The 17031-nt window shown below is 49.5% G+C and overlaps 4 protein-coding genes across 4 annotated transcripts; 1 reads left to right on the forward strand and 3 right to left on the reverse strand.

Annotated features, from left to right (window-relative positions):
* Positions 1 to 617: 617 nt before the first annotated feature.
* On the forward strand, positions 618 to 6532 carry DEU56DRAFT_784334 (uncharacterized protein). Its single transcript, XM_041352211.1, has 6 exons — positions 618 to 1079; positions 1129 to 2117; positions 2168 to 3031; positions 3082 to 6061; positions 6115 to 6243; positions 6297 to 6532. The coding sequence occupies exons 1-6, from the start codon at positions 718 to 720 to the stop codon at positions 6430 to 6432; spliced, it is 5460 nt and encodes a 1819-aa protein (XP_041211686.1). The 5' UTR covers positions 618 to 717; the 3' UTR covers positions 6433 to 6532.
* Positions 6523 to 8788, reverse strand: DEU56DRAFT_929128 (uncharacterized protein; the record flags this gene model as incomplete). Its single annotated transcript, XM_041358665.1, has 12 exons — positions 8499 to 8788; positions 8377 to 8449; positions 8286 to 8323; positions 8189 to 8236; positions 7962 to 8132; positions 7735 to 7914; positions 7533 to 7682; positions 7327 to 7482; positions 7108 to 7268; positions 7005 to 7053; positions 6819 to 6954; positions 6523 to 6782 (listed from the first exon to the last, which is right to left on the reverse strand). Exons 1-12 carry the CDS (start codon positions 8631 to 8633, stop codon positions 6523 to 6525), a joined length of 1557 nt encoding a protein of 518 aa, XP_041211687.1. The 5' UTR covers positions 8634 to 8788.
* Positions 8789 to 8796: 8 nt separating this feature from the next.
* On the reverse strand, positions 8797 to 10711 carry DEU56DRAFT_784342 (Alpha/Beta hydrolase protein). Its single transcript, XM_041352212.1, has 3 exons — positions 10335 to 10711; positions 10112 to 10285; positions 8797 to 10060 (listed from the first exon to the last, which is right to left on the reverse strand). Exons 1-3 carry the CDS (start codon positions 10517 to 10519, stop codon positions 9046 to 9048), a joined length of 1374 nt encoding a protein of 457 aa, XP_041211688.1. The 5' UTR covers positions 10520 to 10711; the 3' UTR covers positions 8797 to 9045.
* Positions 10712 to 13337: 2626 nt separating this feature from the next.
* DEU56DRAFT_784359 (aminotransferase) lies at positions 13338 to 15292 on the reverse strand. The gene is made up of 6 exons (XM_041352213.1): positions 15136 to 15292; positions 15004 to 15078; positions 14714 to 14950; positions 14535 to 14658; positions 14184 to 14483; positions 13338 to 14130 (listed from the first exon to the last, which is right to left on the reverse strand). The coding sequence occupies exons 1-6, from the start codon at positions 15217 to 15219 to the stop codon at positions 13766 to 13768; spliced, it is 1185 nt and encodes a 394-aa protein (XP_041211689.1). The 5' UTR covers positions 15220 to 15292; the 3' UTR covers positions 13338 to 13765.
* Between the last annotated feature and the right edge of the window lie 1739 nt (positions 15293 to 17031).

The following is a 17031-nucleotide window of genomic DNA, read 5'->3' on the forward strand; positions in this document are numbered from 1 at the left end:
TAGCAACGATGACGACATGAATTTATGAAAGCAGTGTGTTTGATGTCCAAACCTCGAAAGATGCATTCGCACATGCCCTTCAATGTTGAGAAACAAAAGACTCCCTGATCCCGTCATGAAGACCATAGCAACCGCAGTGTTCACTGTGATCATCGCACTAACGGTATAGTACATCCCGAGGGAGCTGAGAAGGGCTAGTCCGAGACCAATGAGATTTACATACATGATGAAAACCACAGCTTAACTGAGCAAGAGTTGGCATGACGCCAATGTCATTTCGGTGGTCTGCATGTTAACCGCAACAATTACAAGGAGCCTTGGCGAGCCGGCATGTAAAAATAAATCCCGAGGTGTCTGATAAGTAAGTATCAGCGTTTTCTGGGGAACACCAGCCTGCTTGATGGTTCGAGCATGGGGAAGACTCTAGCAAACCAGTTGCATGAGTGTTCAAATGATGAATTGAGTATGTTTCATTGGAAGGTCTACCAGCATGCGAGCATCATGACGCGGTGATCTAGGTCCTCGCCCGCTGGTAGGTAAGTAAGAGCAGTACATTCGGAAGCAATGGTTGTTTGCCATCTACTGGACGCTTACATAATCTGATTGTCCTCTCATAATGATATTATGGTACTACTTGTCAGCACTCTAGCAGGATCCTTCATCATTGTAGTCTTATGTTCATGCCTGGGATCAATTGAAAGTTCATGTTGAACTGAAATGTCGAGTTTTATATCATTGTTTAACGCTTCCAGGCATCAAGTGACCATGAATCCTCGCGACAGGCCATCAGATCCTCTTTCACGACTACGCTACGCCCTCGAAACAATGCCAAGTTCACGAAAGTATATCTTCTCTCCTGCAACCCGTGCAGAGGTCCTATCAGAACTTTATGATGCATTTTGGGGACCGTATTCACATCTCTTCCTCCCGTTGTCCAATTCCAGTCTCCCCATGCACGCCACTCTCAGTAGCGTTCAAGCAGATCTGGGCTTTGCTGGTGCCGGTTCAGAAGATCCCGTCGTTCCGGGAAGGCCGTGTGGGCATATCTTTAGCAAGGGAGAGAGTTGTTTTCGTTGCAAGTCAGTTTCCCGTTTGCTATTCTGTCAGTCATTCACATTACCCCTTCAGAGACTGCGCTCTCGACGATAGTTGCGTTCTCTGTAGCCGTTGCTTTCATTCCAGCGACCATTCCGATCATAATGTCAGCTTCTTCGTTGCTCAACAGGCTGGGGGCTGTTGCGATTGTGGAGACATCGAGGCTTGGCGTAAACCCATCTCATGTCCTTTCCATCCACTTGCTCCTCATGTCCAAGAGCAGATTGAACAGTCCTTGAGCGCAGTTGACGCCACTCCTCGAGCCACCCAGCGCTCCATATCTGAGGAGATCCCATTCGTTGAGAATTACCCATACAGAGTCGCTATCCCGCCCGACCTACGTGATCTCATGAGTCGGACTATTGCATACGCACTCGACTTTATCCTTGATACCCTGGACTACTCCCCGGATGAAGCGACCGTCCCCCCGCACGAGGCTGACCTGCGATTACAGCCCTCAGCAGATCCTATGCAGAAGGACCAATACGCTATCATCATCTGGAACGATGACAAGCACTCATTTGATGAGGTCATCAAGCTTATATGCGAGACTACTGGCCATGATAGGAAAACGGCAAGTATCATGGCGCACTCTGTTGACGATGCAGGCCGGGAAATCATCGACATCAACGGTGACGTCCCCCGGCTCCTCGAAGCAGCGCATTTGATGACGAAAATCGAACTCGGTGTCACGATTCGTCGTGCATACGATACTTTTCGCGAGCAGGTTGCTTGTGTCATTATTGAGTGGCTGCTCGATCTCACTCGAAGCCGACTGGGGACGGATACGTTGATAATCAAAGAAATTATTGCTGCCGAGCTGCTGTCGCCGAGACGGCGGGAGAACACATTTTTCGCTTCTGGTCCGCAAGTCCCAAACCTCGCCGCAGACCTGGCGCGTCCATGCCGTATTGATTGGTTATTCGTCTACCACACTCGACTATGGAAAAAACCCCGGATACATTTGAAAGCAATTTATGCCTCGATCTTGATACTTTCACATCCCCATAAGATTGCAATCGGTACGCCACAACGTAGCTTGTCATCACAAGCACATTTTGACGTATCACAGCGTCTCACTTTGCCAGTATCTACCATCGTGTCGCTGACGCCTACCTTCTGGTTGACCGTGAAGCAGAAACATCCATAAAGTATTTCGCCCTCCAACTTTTCACGGCACCATCCGTTGCCCTACACATTGTCTCTCAACACGATCTCATGACACGTCTGCTCGACATCATCGTCAACTTCTTCACCAACCACATTGAAGACAAGCACATTCTCACCACGGCTTCTGCCCAACAAGACATAGACGTTGAGAGCCCCCCATTCAGAAGCAAACGGTTCATGCCCGTCTTTAGTGATCTCCGGTATCTCTGTCACAACCGGCCTGTCCAACAGCTTATCGCTCGTCACCCAGCCTACATACGCAAGTTTGTGAAGGTGTGCCAGGTTTTCATGTGTATCAACCCGAACAAGCGCGTCGCCTCGAATCATGTCGAGTATGAGACGGAGGTGTGGATCAGCGTGTTCAACGTAACGCTTTCGCTTTCCCGCGTCATCAAGGTCTATGGCGAAGCCTTTGCATTCGCAAACCCAACGCAGCTCGTTGGGGCAATCACGACTGTCGTGCGGGAGATCCTTGCAGTGTGCACGCTCACGACAGATAGGCTAGACAAGGAGAAGTTTTCAAAGCCGATGCTTCACGAGGTCGAGTTTGGTGATGCACAGTATCGGATTGTCGATTTCAACGTGCTGGAAGGATGGGTCAGCTTCCATCACTCGCTCCACTGGCTCCTCGCAGATCTGTTGAAGCATGTTGATATCTTGTCGGAGGAGTCGTTGAAGGAGATTGGGGTGTCTGGCGTCCGGGACTTGTTTTTACGCCCCTTCAATGAAGGCGCCATTCTCACATTAATCGATTTTCCTTTGCGAGGTAAAGTGAGCTCATCAATATTGCAGCTAGGTCTAATATCAGCTTCGCAGTGCTCGCTATGATTGCTCAGATCAGGGCAGGGTTATGGGTCCGCAACGGCTTCCCTATCCGTGGCCAGCTCCTGCACTATCGCGATTTCATGCTCCGTGAGCTCTGCTACGACCAAGATCTATTCATCCTCCAGTCGTCCCTCATCATCCTCGATCCCAATATCATCATCGTCTCCATCCTTGACCGTTTCGGCCTCCTCTCGTTCTTCCGTGGGGAAGTCGAGAAGTCCCCTTATGAAGGCGCCCATCTTCTGAGCATGGTCGAGGAGGTCTTCTACGTCCTTATAACCATTCTTGGCGAGAGAGCCAGCGCTACTAAGCTCCCATTCCAGCGTGCCATCCGTCGCGAGATCGTGCACGCGCTTGCGGCAGGGCCAAGTTCATTCACCGACCTCGCTAAGCGTGTCTCCGAGAGGATGGTGGATGATGTGTCTTTCGAGCGCGTCCTCAAAGATGTATCTCACTTCCGCGCACCTGAGTCAACATCTGATACGGGCGTGTACGAGCTGAAGGACGAGGCTTATGACGAGGTGGACCCATTTACCTTCCACTACACGCGGAACAAGCGCGAGGAAGTGGAAGTCATCCTCAAGAACAGACTCCGGAAGAAGACGGGGGTGAAAGACCCAGTCATCGTGCCGAAGCCGTTGACCATCACATCCGGGCCGTTTTCGATACTCCCGTCCGTCCTGGAATCCGAAGCGCTTCTTCAGGTCATGTTCTATGCCATATACAACGTGGTTGCGCTCACCAACACTGCGGGGACGGCCCCACCCTCCGCCGAGGCTATCCTCGACCAGGCATTCCAGCTCATCATGCTAGCGCTCGTAGAACGACCTTCCGTCTTCAGTCACGTTTCAGTCATCAAACCCTTTGCAGAAGGCAAGAAACTCGCTGACATTATATGCGCCATGGAATATGATGAAAAATACAAACCCTACAAGAGCCGCATCGATTGGGTTCTCACAGAGATGTCCAAGCATGTTCCGGAAGGGGTGCAGCCTCCTCGCAAAGTCCTAAGCCCCGCTGCGCCAGCACCTGATGTTGAGAGTGTCAAGAAGCGTGCGGCTAAGGCGCGCCAAGATGCCGTCATGGCAGAGATGAAAGCTCAACAAGAGAGTTTCTCGCTCAATTTTGAGGAAGAGGAAGAGGAAAATGATCAGGATATGGATGATACGTCCGACGAGCTTACCTCGTATGGCACCTGCATCGTTTGCCAGGAGGATCTTAACGAGGCCAAAGCGTTCGGTTCTCTGGGCCTCGTACAACCCAGCCGATTGCTCAGGAAACACCCAGACAGTCACAGTCAATATCTCAACGAGCTTATGACAATGCCTCAGTCGCTCGATCGAGCGAGTCCGCGCGACACCACTTTCCCTCCAACCGATGCCGAGGAGCTCGACACCACGAGCTCGCCCAACTTCGATGGATTCCCCACACAGTACACTCGCTTTGGCCTCCATGCGTCCGTGTGTGGCCACATGATGCACCTGGACTGTTTCCAAGTGTACAATTCCTCCATTCGCCAGCGGCACCGCTCACATGCGACGAGAGGTCATCCCGAAAACATCCAGCGCAAGGAGTACATATGCCCGCTTTGTAAGAGCTTGGGCAATGTCCTTCTCCCCGTTCTCCACCCCAGCAATGCTCCCGCAAGCCAAATTGCCTTCCCAGACTGGATTCGAGCTGCGGGTATAAGCGTCTTGAAGTCAAAACCAGATAGCGTCATGGATGGTCTGCAGTTCAGGAGTGGGACAGGCGAGTTTGCGTTCTGGAGCGCGCAGGATCCTGGTTATGGCGCCGCCGTGCGCAAGCCAGAAGCAGTGGCTTCAACGAAGATGCTCGACACCCTCATGCTGACATCTAGGATGGTCTCGCAACAAACACGCCATCTTCGCGAGCGCCCTGAACCAGAAGTTGGAGAAAGAGGCGCCGGGATGTATCTTCCGGAAGACCTTGTTGGATACACTATATCCGGAATCGAGGTCGCTGCTCGTGGAACTGACTCCTCGGGGGGTATTGTGGCGGATTCGCTATCATTGTCAGATACGCAAAGTAGAATGATCCGTGGGTTACTTGCCAGCTTGACAAGACTCGCTGCTCTTGAATTGGACGGTCGGCCAGATGGTGGCCGGGAGTCAGTCAAGCAAGCCATAATCAAACGGCTGCTCCCAGAGTGGAGTCGCACATCGTTGACCTCCTTCTCGTACCCCTTACTCTTACGCGACCCATTCACCGTACTCATCGAAACCGCCGCTGTGGCTCCCGAGATGTTGCAGCATGTCTTGATCTTGTGCTACTACGCCTGTTTGGCTCGCACAGTCATCGGCATGGTTTATGTCCTCAACAAGGCCAGGACGTACAGCGCGTTCCAGCAGCCTGCTACTCGTGCCCATGCTGATATCTTCGGCGATGTCCGTATGTTCTTCATGTCGGTCGTACGACACTCACCGGTCTTCGAGCACACTGCTACGCTAGTCTTCGACACGTTTGGTGAAGCTCGTATCGAGAAGATGCTTTACGCGTTTACCCTTCCATTCCTCAGACGGGCAGCAATCCTATGTCGCTCTGTTGTCCCGCTCACATTCCCAACTCCATTACTAGGTGCCTCCAACGTCAATGAGTACAAGCGTCTACTAGCTACACTTGGCATTCCTCCATTGGCAGATCTCCCAAACCAAGATACGCTTCAAAACGCCCTCTCAGGATGGTGTGCCCACTATGGTCACTCGCATGCTGCCTCCCAACTCAATTGCGGTGTCGTACTTGACTACGCTGCTGTGTACGGGATCGCCCGTCTGCCGCTTATCCTCGATAACCTGTTTGGTGAGCGAGACAAGGTAATGAAATGCCACCGATGCAACACCATTCCGACCGATGCTGCAATTTGTCTGATCTGCGGAGTGACGTGCTGTATGGCGAGTCACTGCTGTCAAGACGAGTTGGGGCTTAGGGGGGAGTGTAATATGCATACACGAGAGTGAGTCCTCCACGTTATGCCACGACATGATATTGATCCCTTTATGGTTACAGGTGTGGCGGTGCTATTGGTGTTTACTTCGTCGTGAAACGATGCTCTCTACTTTATTTGTACGCCAGCAACGGGACATTTGCACAGTCCCCTTACCTTGATGTTCATGGTGAGGTCGATGTCTCAATGAGGTCAGTCCGTTCTATTGCCGTATCTTATTTAAACATTCAACAATGGCATACAGACGCGGTCGTCGTCAATACATACACCCAGCTAGGTGGGAAGAAGTTCGCAAAACGTGGCTGAACCACGGTATTCCTACTGCTGTCGCTCGTAAGCTTGAGAGCACAGTCGACAGTGGAGGATGGGAAACGCTTTGATCTCTTTCCCGTAATTTTCGCAAGAAACTTGTGCATACTACATCTGTATACAGGTAGCTCAGATGGACAATTAGATCTTCGATTGCTATTTTATGTGGAATCGCTAGTTTTATGTGCTGAAAGCGCCAGTTTCAGCCTTTCTGCTGTCCGTTCGGTGCCAAGAACGTCAATAATCTCAGGAAGACTGGGTCCCGCTTTCATCCCAGATAGCGCATGCCTCAAAGCAGTCATGAAGACTTTTGACTTCAGGCCTGTTTTCTCGCACGCATCGTGCAAGAAAACTGCGATATCAGGTTGGGTAGATGGTGACGAAGACTCGAGTTGCAGAATAACTCGTCGCAACACATGGTCTAAAGTTATGCAAAGTGGTCAGTAATGACAACTACGGATGGTGCACGACTTGCCGTAGTCATCAGCTGACAGCCCTCGTTTCATGGTGTGCGCTTCGGGTAACGTATAATCCAGCTCCACGAAAAAGAACGGGGCGAGTGTAGGAACGTCATGAAGATTCGTTATGCGACCCTAGGCGCATTTATAAGGATGACTTTAACCAGTAGGTCATACAAGCTTACCTGCAAGACGCCGATCACATGCATAATGTACTCCACAGAAGTGTATAGACTAGAAACAGCCTATCAGCAAGGTCAGAAATTGATAGATAAATAAACGGGCTACCTATGAGGGAAAGCAGCCTTCACAACATCGTGTACTCGTTTTGCCTGGAAGGCGATACCTTGCTCGCTCTGCCAGCTCCGCATGAGGTGATGTTTATTAAGATATGCAAGCTTTGCAGGATCAAGAACATTCCTGCGGTGCGTGAGGGAAGATAAATCAAACTATTGGATCAACTAGTTGTAGCACGCGCAAAGAACCCATGGAATAGTAACAACGCACTTGATCGATGAGTTCTGGAAGCGTCATAAGAGTTGTACTGTCGGGAGGTTGAGTCGAGGGCGTTCCGGGTGGAGAAGCACGGCCATTTTCGTGGTGCACGCCCCACCCGGCCAGTGCGAGCCAATTCAGAACACCTTCTGGTTCCCAACCACGGCGCTATGGAGAATGCGTCAAATCAGAGTTGTGAGTCAATGAAAGTGATGTACCATGAAATCTAGGACAGACACATCTCCGTTACGCTTTGACATCTTCGTTCCATTTGGGTTCAAGAGGATGGGGAGATGCGCGAACTGAGGGGGCTTGAGGCCTAGACATGAATAGAGATCGAGGTGTAGTGGTAGTGAAGGTAGCCATTCCTGGAATGCATGAAATTTAGGGACGTTACATCACAAACACATGAACGCCCACCTCTCCACGGAGGACGTGAGTGATATTCATCTCATGGTCGTCAACAATGGACGCCAAATGGTACGTAGGGAACAGGTCAGATTTCAAAAGAACAGGATCTGTTGGAAGCGATGCATGCGCATCCCTAAGGGTTCCGAAGACGATATCAGTGGGTGAAGACCGCTCTGGGAGGTTGTCATCCTGGGACTAGTAAGTTTGAGGCTTGACTGCACGATAGATGCACTCACATTCAGCCTAACGATGGACTTCTCCCCAGCGCGTACTCTCCGCGCGACTTCTTCTTCAGTGAGATGGAGGCAGGACTTGTCGTAAGTGGCATTCGACCCCCTACGAGCAAGCTTCTCGCGAGTAGCAGCAAGTTTATCGGGCGAGCAAAAGCACCGATATGCGTGACCAGACTATGAATTGGCAATGGTTAAAGAAAGGATAGAGATGTGATGAGCAAATAACGGACTTCTAGGAGCCTTCGCGTATATGAATGATAAAGGTCGAGCCGTTCTGACTGGTGGAGCTCAGTATACGGGGCGCGCGACAGGTGGTAAGACACCGACTTGGAAATATGGCCCATGCGGACCATCCATTCCAGGACCTGAATGGAGATTCTTTTAGTTGCTTTGAGCCAGAACGTGACATACAGCATACCAAAGTCATGTGGAAGACCAGCCCATGCCAATGCATTCCTAATGCCATCCACCGCGGTTGGAACATATCTTGCCTGAACACATAATGAGATTTTGTTGTGATGAGAGAAGAATGGAACTGACCGCGTCTGTGTCTTCTATTCTGAGAATCCATTTGCCTCCGTGTTTTTTGGCAAACAGGTGGTTGTAAAGAGCGGTCCTGAGTCCACCAAGGTGAAGAGCACCAGTAGGAGATGGTGCAAACCTCAAAAGAACCATGTCTAAGGAGCTACGTTGTTGGCAGGGCAGAACCAGGCACCTCAATCAATATGAGTGTAGTGGAAGCAGCGGTATTCAGTGGATGTTAGTCAAAGCTTGAAGAACTGCCGCCGGCCCGCGAGTTAGCGTGACCACCTTGCCATTATGCAGGTTTCTATCAAACCGACAGTCTGCAGAATATTTGACAAACGTCTATCAACCTAGCTATGCTGGCGTGTATATATACCTGTATATGATACATAATGTATGATATTCAACTTGCATTAGTGGCATTGACGCTAGAGCGAGCGGACCTGCCCCCTCGATCATCTATTCCTCATTCAGAACACCAGGAATAAACGAAATAAGACTCGTCTCCCCTCATGAGAACCAGAAGCACATTGGAATGTCATAAAAATCGGTTGAGCGATCCCTACCACCGTGTAATATCTACCTCAGCCTCTCCAAACAGGCTCGTCTTCTTCACCGCGAAGTCCCCCTCGATGATATCTTCCTCATCTCTCTCATATAATTCTGGAAACTCCCTCCTAAGGAATCTGGAAACATGGGTGTTGATCCGTTCGAATTCAAGCAAGAAGCCATCGTGGCCATCAGGCGATGGAATGACAACGAGTTCTGCATCAGGTATGTGCGTTGCAAGCTCCTTTTGTTCAGAAGGAGTGAACAGGCCGTCCGTTTCGACGCTGATCACCAAGGCGCGTGGAGGGAGAGTTCCAATGACAGCGGCGAGAGCAGTTGATTGTGCTGTTGGCGAAGAAGGATCTTCGGTAGTGGAAGTCCGTCCTCGAGCGACATCATGCGTATCCATCTTGCGAGTGATATGGATGTAACAATTAGCGTCAAAGCGCGACACGAATTTGGCGCCTTGATAGCGCAGGTACGACTGCGCTGAGAAAGGTGCAGGGGGTGAGATAGACCCCGTGCCGTTCTGCCCTTCTGTTGGAGAATGAGGCGGAGATGATGCGGCTGAGGTTTGAGTTTGGAGGCGTGCGCGAGTCACTTTTTTGTGACCCTCGTTATGGGCAGCAAGATCATGATCAGCAAGTGTAATAGATAAAGGTGTGACAGCGCTAGACTCTGGGACGGGGGGAACTTGAGGGCGACGTCCAAAGCGACTCTCGAACGAGTCGCGTGACCGATATGTTAAAAGTGCGGCCATTCGAGCAGCAGCTAAGCCTGTTGAAGGTTGTGTTGCATAGTACCCGTCGTCGTAAAGGGGGTCGCTATAGATGCTTTGACGCTGTGCCTCTCCCCAGCTGATACACCAAGCAGAGTGCCGCGCAGACGTAGCCAAAGGAATGATATGGCGAACATAACCCGGGGGGCTGCACAGAGGCCATTCAAGTACAGCCATTCCACCCATGGAACCTCCAATGGCTACAGCAACGCTAGAAACTCCCAAATCGTCAAGAACGAGCTTGTGCAGCCTGCAAATGAATTCAGGTCAGGCATCGTTGGAGACAGTAAAGGCCACTCACCGCACATCATCACGTATTGATGTCTGGGGGAATTCTGGGCCATAAGGTTTCCCAGTCTCTGGATTAATTGTCACAGGAGATGCTGATCCATATGGTGAGCCCATAACATTAGCACAGAAAATGAAAAAGCGATTGGGGTCAAAGGCCTTCCCGCGTCCGATAAGAGGGCCCCACCTGGAACGCATAAGAATTCCTCTGAAACGAGTGATACAGCAATAGTTACCAATCCTCTACGTCTGCGCTGCCCGTGAATGCGTGACATATGATCATAACATTGTCTCTAGTGTCATTCAATTTGCCCCAAGTCTTGTAGGCAACTGGGACCTCCCGTAATATTCTCCCATTCTCAAGAGCAAACGATGGAACAACGTAAATGTTCTGTTCGACCAAGGGTGCAACAACAGACATGATGAGCTACTTGCAGCTAGAACCACTTGTGACTCGGTCCGTTATAGCACGCAAGCGTTGGCGAAAACAAAATTGAGGAGATAGATGAAAAGAGATATATAATGATAATGTCGAAAGTTACGAAAAGAAAGTGTGTGTAGCTAGGCAGACATGACGGTAAATGACTCGCATGAGCCTCGAGTTCGTCGTGGGCCAATCGTGGGATTAAACGTAAATGTCACATGCAATGCAGTGACCCCATATGTGCGGGAAAAGACCAGACCTCCACAATAGAGCCGCTGACCCGGATCGTCATAGCGAACGAGACTGGCTGCGGTCCCTACAGGCAAGATGAGTCTTGGTGCACCTCACGTATTTGAGAACAGGATCTCAGCAAGTAGTTTATATTCGTACCACTACAAAATTCCAAAGAAACCATTTTCTCCTGCTGTACAGTACTCGACAAGTGTAAATCACATCGGTCATTCTTCGTACTACACACTACTGCTGGTTGACACATGCACGTGCTCCCGGAAAGCAAGTGAAGTCACGCTGACTCCTCCATCGGAGTCGGCCACATGCTTAGCGTGATATTCCCGAACACTGAGGATCAAGCGTGGTCCCAGCACAAACAACTGGACGAGCAAGAAAATCTGAGTAAGACCAGGATAAATCTGACTTTCGAGTGAAAATGGGTCCTATGGAAATGATGAACTGTGGTTACATGCAGAGGTCAGATAGATCGGCATACCGCTGTGATCGCCGGAGACAAATAACCGAAATTGAAGCAAGAAACAGCAACAAAGCTAGCACACGCAGGACTTGAGCGGAAAAAGATAACCACATTGTCATTATACGCTCACCTCGTAAAGTAAACCAAGTGACTTTTCGTTAATACCGTGAAACAGTCCCTGATGATCCATCCTGTCGATGGTCGTTGCAGTTCACGGAAGTGCTTTACAGCAATCCAGATTGCGAGACACAGTGCGAAAACCTCCCATGCAGTGGTGAACATCCAGTACATGGTATAAGGGAGATTTGTGTTGTCCACAAATGCAACAAAGCACTGATATGCGCCGGAGAGAATAAGTTCCTCTGGTATTTGTTAATGAGTATGGTACATTAAGTCTTTCATCCATAATTATAGCTTACCCTCTGTCATATGCGTCGTTATTATTGCAATGGTCACTCCGTTGGCAATAGTAACAGCCAGAAAGATGACGGAGAGCAATATCAGCATATCTCTGCGCTGATACATAGCATACAACCGAGCGATCATGATAACTTGCATGATGTTTTAGTTAAGTTAATACAACTAAAGAACTGCTGGCTCACCGCCGAGTATTGCATTGACGACCGTGATCATCGAATTTGATATGACATACACGTTATGGCCTGGCAAATACAATTCGTGATCAGCCTAGGAGGACCACACGCTCCGCCAAAACTCACAGCTGTGGCAGTCATTATATTGAACCAACAAGCTGGCGGATCTTACTCACCCCTATGTGGGAGCGCAGTTGATTAGACGAGAGTGACTGGCATCGGTGCGGAATACTCACTGCATCTGTCACCGAGATTGTTGGAACATATACTGTACACCACTGGTCAGAGGAAACAAATACGGCGGTGTATATGAGGAGACATACTCAGCAAGCCGATGCTGATGTGAAATACGGTTTATTAGTACAACACAAATTACTTAGCATTCCAAACATACGCTGCATATATTATTCCAAGATAACGCGCCTAGGAAATTTTCAAGTCAGTATAACTCGTTTACCACATTTATAACATAGGCTACATACGCTGAGATACAGGCCAGTCATGAGGGACCAGCGTTGCCTCTACCGCAAATCAAATGTTGTTCTCATGACTCGGATGTGATCCGCTCACCCAAATAAGTTCAACCTATTAAACCATTATTAGTGAGGTGGCCGCTCTGGTCGTGGCGCCAACCTACCTCATGTCCGAATGTCAATACTGCAAATGCGATGAGGATATCAGTAGTTCTTTCAACATTATCTCGCTCACCCCAATCGTACATTACCCCAGCAGTGGCGGCAACTGCAAAAAGGTTAGATCGAGATAACCACTGTCCGACTGACTGTCCACGAACCTATAAAATAACTGGCGATACGATACGAATCAATGGACGGCCACCACATAGGATCATTTGAGACTAGGGTCATCCTGTTCGATGGTGGTGTGAGGGAGCGACGAACTTCAAGTCAGTGGGCGCATGGCGATCATGTTCGTGTTCAGTGCTAAATAGCCATATCACCATGCAGTGCTTTTGTGGCCACCTAGTAGGTCCTATCTTGGTTGGCAGAAGTACGTAGGTCCAAAGATAACGATGACATACCTGCACAACCTGCCACTGGCAGCGCCCCTTGGGCTATTCACATGATAAGGATACCGAACAGGGTAAGCGTGTTGCGAACCTGTGCAACAAAACACATACTACCCTCGATCGTCATGGAGTTGGAGATGATGGCATCAATTTCCAGCCACTGGGATATCTATCACCCGGGACCCACATTTGACATATAATTGGGAGGTGGAAAATAAGACTCGGATGGCGGTACGCCGTTGTCGTAAATAGGGATACACTGCTTGTGTCGAGGGTTTCACGTTCTCGCTGGTTAGTCCATGCAGGACTGTTCATAAACGAGGCAGTCTGCATATGCGTGAGTGACGCTACAGTGCTCTCTTCTCCGCTGTGATGCCGCCTGGAAGCTCTTCCACCTCTGGGCTAGGTCTCATCCTTGCCACCATAATCTTCCTGATGTGCATATTCAAATTTCAAACTTGAGCCTCGCAAAAGATCCTAGTGTAGTTGAAAACAAGAAACTGCATGTTTGTCATTGCAAATAACTATAGATTGACAAAATAAGATACGCAAATACAAGCTGAGATAGCCGTCGCAAGGTTCTGATCTAGAGGAAAGATTTCGCTCTGCTTCGTTTTCGCAAACAAAAGCATCACGGCGAAGGGGTTTGCAAAAATTGCTGGAAGCCGAAGCTAACAGACGGGTTCGGATGTGTAATTTGCAATCAGCAAAAGACTGTGCCTCGGTAAAGACCTCACTGGCGACAGTACATGCCCGAGCACAAGAGATGAACAAACAAAATCAAGAGCAAAGGTTTATAAAGGCAACTGGCCCGCGCACGGACCAACTTCCACATCTAGCAACATGTGAAATGGATTTGCCCATTTTTGGTAGGCAGGTGTGAGCCAAATGCTGTTTCTAGCTGTAACATGCCACTAAGGGCAGACGACGCCCCATCCTTTCCACTCTGTTCTACCCTCCTGGATATCAAGAATCTTCTTCCGCAGTGCCGTACCAACTGGGCCCATCCCGGCCCCAGGAATCACGATGTCCTGACCCTCAAACCCAATTCTATTACAAGGTCCGATAATCACCGCTGTGCCTACCACTAGCGCCTCCAGCAATTTGCCCTCGGACGACCATTTCGCGATGTCACTCAACGTATACACCTTTTCTTGTGGGTACAAGCGTAGTGAGCTTTCTTCCAGGAATTCTGGATCGCTTGCGAGCGCAAGACATGATGCTCTAGTGACTCCAGGTAGAATAGTACCGTCCAAAGGCGCCGTGATAAGGTCCACGCCTTCAACGCATCAGTTCATTTATATACATTTAATATTTCCAATTGAAACTCACCATCTTCATCATCCCTCTTGACCACAACGAAGAAGTTCATCGCTCCAGCCTCTGTGATTCTTCTGTCCTCACCAAACAGCCAAAGAATTTGGTCGTAGCCTTTTTCTGCCGCATTTCGTTGGGGCAAGAAGCTGGGTGAGTAGTTCCCAGCGACTTTGTGACCCCCAGTTCCACCCGGCCACGCGCGCACATTCTCGCTGACAGCAAGAAGAGTAACAGGCTTCACCATTTGATAGTATGGTCCAGTTGGCGATGCAAGAATGTAAAGTATAGCATGGTCAGACGCTATCACCCCCAAACCTGCATCGCTATCAGGTAAACGACCGTATAGTTTTGACTGATATCACAAACCTGGGCGAGTTGCGATGACGGTGGGGCGCAGATACAAACTGTATCCCGATTCCTTGGGTATCCAGCGCCTCTCAAGATTCACCAGACACTTTACCAATTCCAACACGACATCTCCGTCGATGGGCTGCATAGAGGAACGAAGTCAGATACACTCCCTACATGGACGTCATGCTACTCACTGGAAGTGCGAGACGTGCACAAGACCTCTCCAATCGACGCATGTTCATGTCTGGGCGGAACAGGCGTGCCTTTCCATCAGGCCCAAGATAAGCCTTCATGCCCTCAAAGACATTTCCGCCGTACTGAAAGCACGAGCATGCAGGATCAAGTGTAATGGGCCCATGGGGCTTGATCTCAGGCGCGGACCACCCTGTTTCAGGGTCATAAGTTGCAACAACCATGTGGTCCGAGAATGTCTGGCATCATTCGTTAGAACTATACGGATATGGTTGTCTGAGGTATTGCTCACCTGGCCGAAACGCAGCGTCTCGATGGGCTGCAGGGGCTTCAGTGTCTTTGCGAGTGTGATATTGAGCTTGGATGCCTGCAACAGTATTCAACGAGGTTATTCATGGCTACGCTTCGCAGACCACACACTCACATCGAGTGCAGCAGGGCTTCCCGAGTTGGCAGAGTCACCCGTTTGGGCCGATGCTGGAGAAGCGACGCTGTCTCTGTCACCCATGGCGATTGGAACTAAAGAGCAAATATTAATGCGAGTTATCAGTCCGACCCATATTTTTATAAGCACGTTGACAGCATGACTAGGCCAAAATGTTTGACAAGAATGACTCGATCAAGATCACCTCAGAGTTTTGAACTTTATCCAAACGTCTAAGAAAGGCAACTTTGATCGGAATTCGGATCCCCGCACTTCCAAGAGATCTTCAATAGGTGCCGACCCAATACCTGCTCTATACGCCAGCACCTTTAGCCCCAACAAGTCTAAAATCATTTATACCATCGGAGAAGCTCATACGTCATGACCGAGGCAGATATTCTCGAACGGCCGCGGAGACTTGGCACCTAGCCTCGACCACCTTCGACCAGCACGATTGATTCATACATTCCAAATATCGTAGGCAAGTAACCAATACGTACTTCGTGAATGCGAGGGGGCTGCGGCTGGCATTTCGCCACAAGTCCAATCCGGGCGTTGACATGCTGGTGAATGACGGCAAGGCTTCGTCGAAATGTGGACATGTGTCTAGATTTAGTGCTTATACCCAATCAATTGGCCAGGACAGTGCCAAATACAATACTAATGTCCTTCAACATGCAATACAGTGACGTGGCGGCTGCCCGCACTAAGTACAACATTCTACCACAATGACAAAGCTCCTCATTCTGCAGCGGTACTGCCACGCGACTTATCATTGCTTGTGCCACGTCTGGAAGGTCCACTATGAGTGTCGATACTCTAGATGACGCAGCTAGTTTCCTCCATCCGTACTGGCATTGTGACGAGTGATGATGGAATCATACGCCGATTATGTATTATCGTACGACACTCTGAGGCTGATAATCTTGGGGGAAGCGGCCTGCCGTGGGCCCGTGGTCTGCTTGCACAAGAAGTATGGCGGCAATAAAGGTGCCAAAGATCACGATAAGAGCAGACCCGTCGATGGTTGTCAACCATGTTTCTTCGTTGAACGACATAGGACCGTGGCCCACGAGCACCCATTTGTTTCACTTCTCGTCATTTTTGTTGGGAACGGGTGGGTTTATCTACATACGTCAGTGAGTAAGTCAGAAACATGGTGTAACATATGGAACTTTGCCTTTTTTGGTACATACGCAAATCCCCCACAGTCCAGGCACGGCATTGACACTTCGAAGACTCAAAAGTGCCGCGTCTTGGAAGCAAATTGTTCAAAATTTGTGAACGCGTGTTAGAATTTCACGTTATCGGTGTTAGGCAGAGCATATAGAATCGGCCCACACGTGGAAATATGTGAAACAAAGAACGTCGAAGCTTCCCTGACTGTGTAACAGTGAGTTCTGATAACAATTCTGATAAGATGTATCAGATTGATACCAGCACCTGATCAAGATGCTTACCTTGCGTCCGTACTAACAACGTACAAGGGGTGAGCCGACTCCGCTCTAAAAGATTCACCAGGCGGTCAAATGCAGTGCGGCCAATACTACAATGACTCGATGTAAGCACATTTCGACGGACAGAACAATGTCCGCACCGCTCATGGCGCGGCGGCGGCAGCAAGAATACCAACATGTACAGAGTGTATGGTCAGAAGCTTTTTAGATCTCTCTTTCGTGGTCGCATGCGGGCTGATAGCAGTTGTTGACCATGACGAACAATCAAATCAGTTCAACAGGGGTCTAACAAGGTTCAACATAACTGACTCAACGTCGACAATCAAGTTCACGTACGGTGCTCCGATGACTGCAACAGTGTTCAACGGGGTTATTCATGATTACGCTCAACAGATGGCACCACCCACACCGAGTGCAACAGGGCTTCCCGAGTTGGCAA

Source organism: Suillus clintonianus (assembly GCF_016758775.1).
Source record: "Suillus clintonianus strain FC179 chromosome Unknown DEU56scaffold_14, whole genome shotgun sequence".
Classification (NCBI taxonomy): Eukaryota; Fungi; Basidiomycota; class Agaricomycetes; order Boletales; family Suillaceae; genus Suillus; species Suillus clintonianus.

Excerpts from the sequence above, each read along its gene's own strand:
- DEU56DRAFT_784334 (XM_041352211.1), top strand. The coding sequence starts at position 718 with ATGTCGAGTTTTATATCATTGTTTAACGCTTCCAGGCATCAAGTGACC. Across the intron at positions 6,062-6,114 it reads TGTAATATGCATACACGAGA|GTGTGGCGGTGCTATTGGTG; the intron begins GTGAGTCCTCCA and ends TTATGGTTACAG. Across the intron at positions 6,244-6,296 it reads GAGGTCGATGTCTCAATGAG|ACGCGGTCGTCGTCAATACA; the intron begins GTCAGTCCGTTC and ends AATGGCATACAG.
- DEU56DRAFT_784342 (XM_041352212.1), bottom strand. The coding sequence starts at position 10,519 with ATGTCTGTTGTTGCACCCTTGGTCGAACAGAACATTTACGTTGTTCCA. Across the intron at positions 10,286-10,334 it reads AGCGCAGACGTAGAGGATTG|GTGGGGCCCTCTTATCGGAC; the intron begins GTAACTATTGCT and ends TATGCGTTCCAG. Across the intron at positions 10,061-10,111 it reads TCAATACGTGATGATGTGCG|GCTGCACAAGCTCGTTCTTG; the intron begins GTGAGTGGCCTT and ends ATTCATTTGCAG.
- DEU56DRAFT_784359 (XM_041352213.1), bottom strand. The coding sequence starts at position 15,219 with ATGGGTGACAGAGACAGCGTCGCTTCTCCAGCATCGGCCCAAACGGGT. Across the intron at positions 15,079-15,135 it reads GAAGCCCTGCTGCACTCGAT|GCATCCAAGCTCAATATCAC; the intron begins GTGAGTGTGTGG and ends ATACTGTTGCAG. Across the intron at positions 14,131-14,183 it reads CAAGAGGGATGATGAAGATG|GCGTGGACCTTATCACGGCG; the intron begins GTGAGTTTCAAT and ends GATGCGTTGAAG.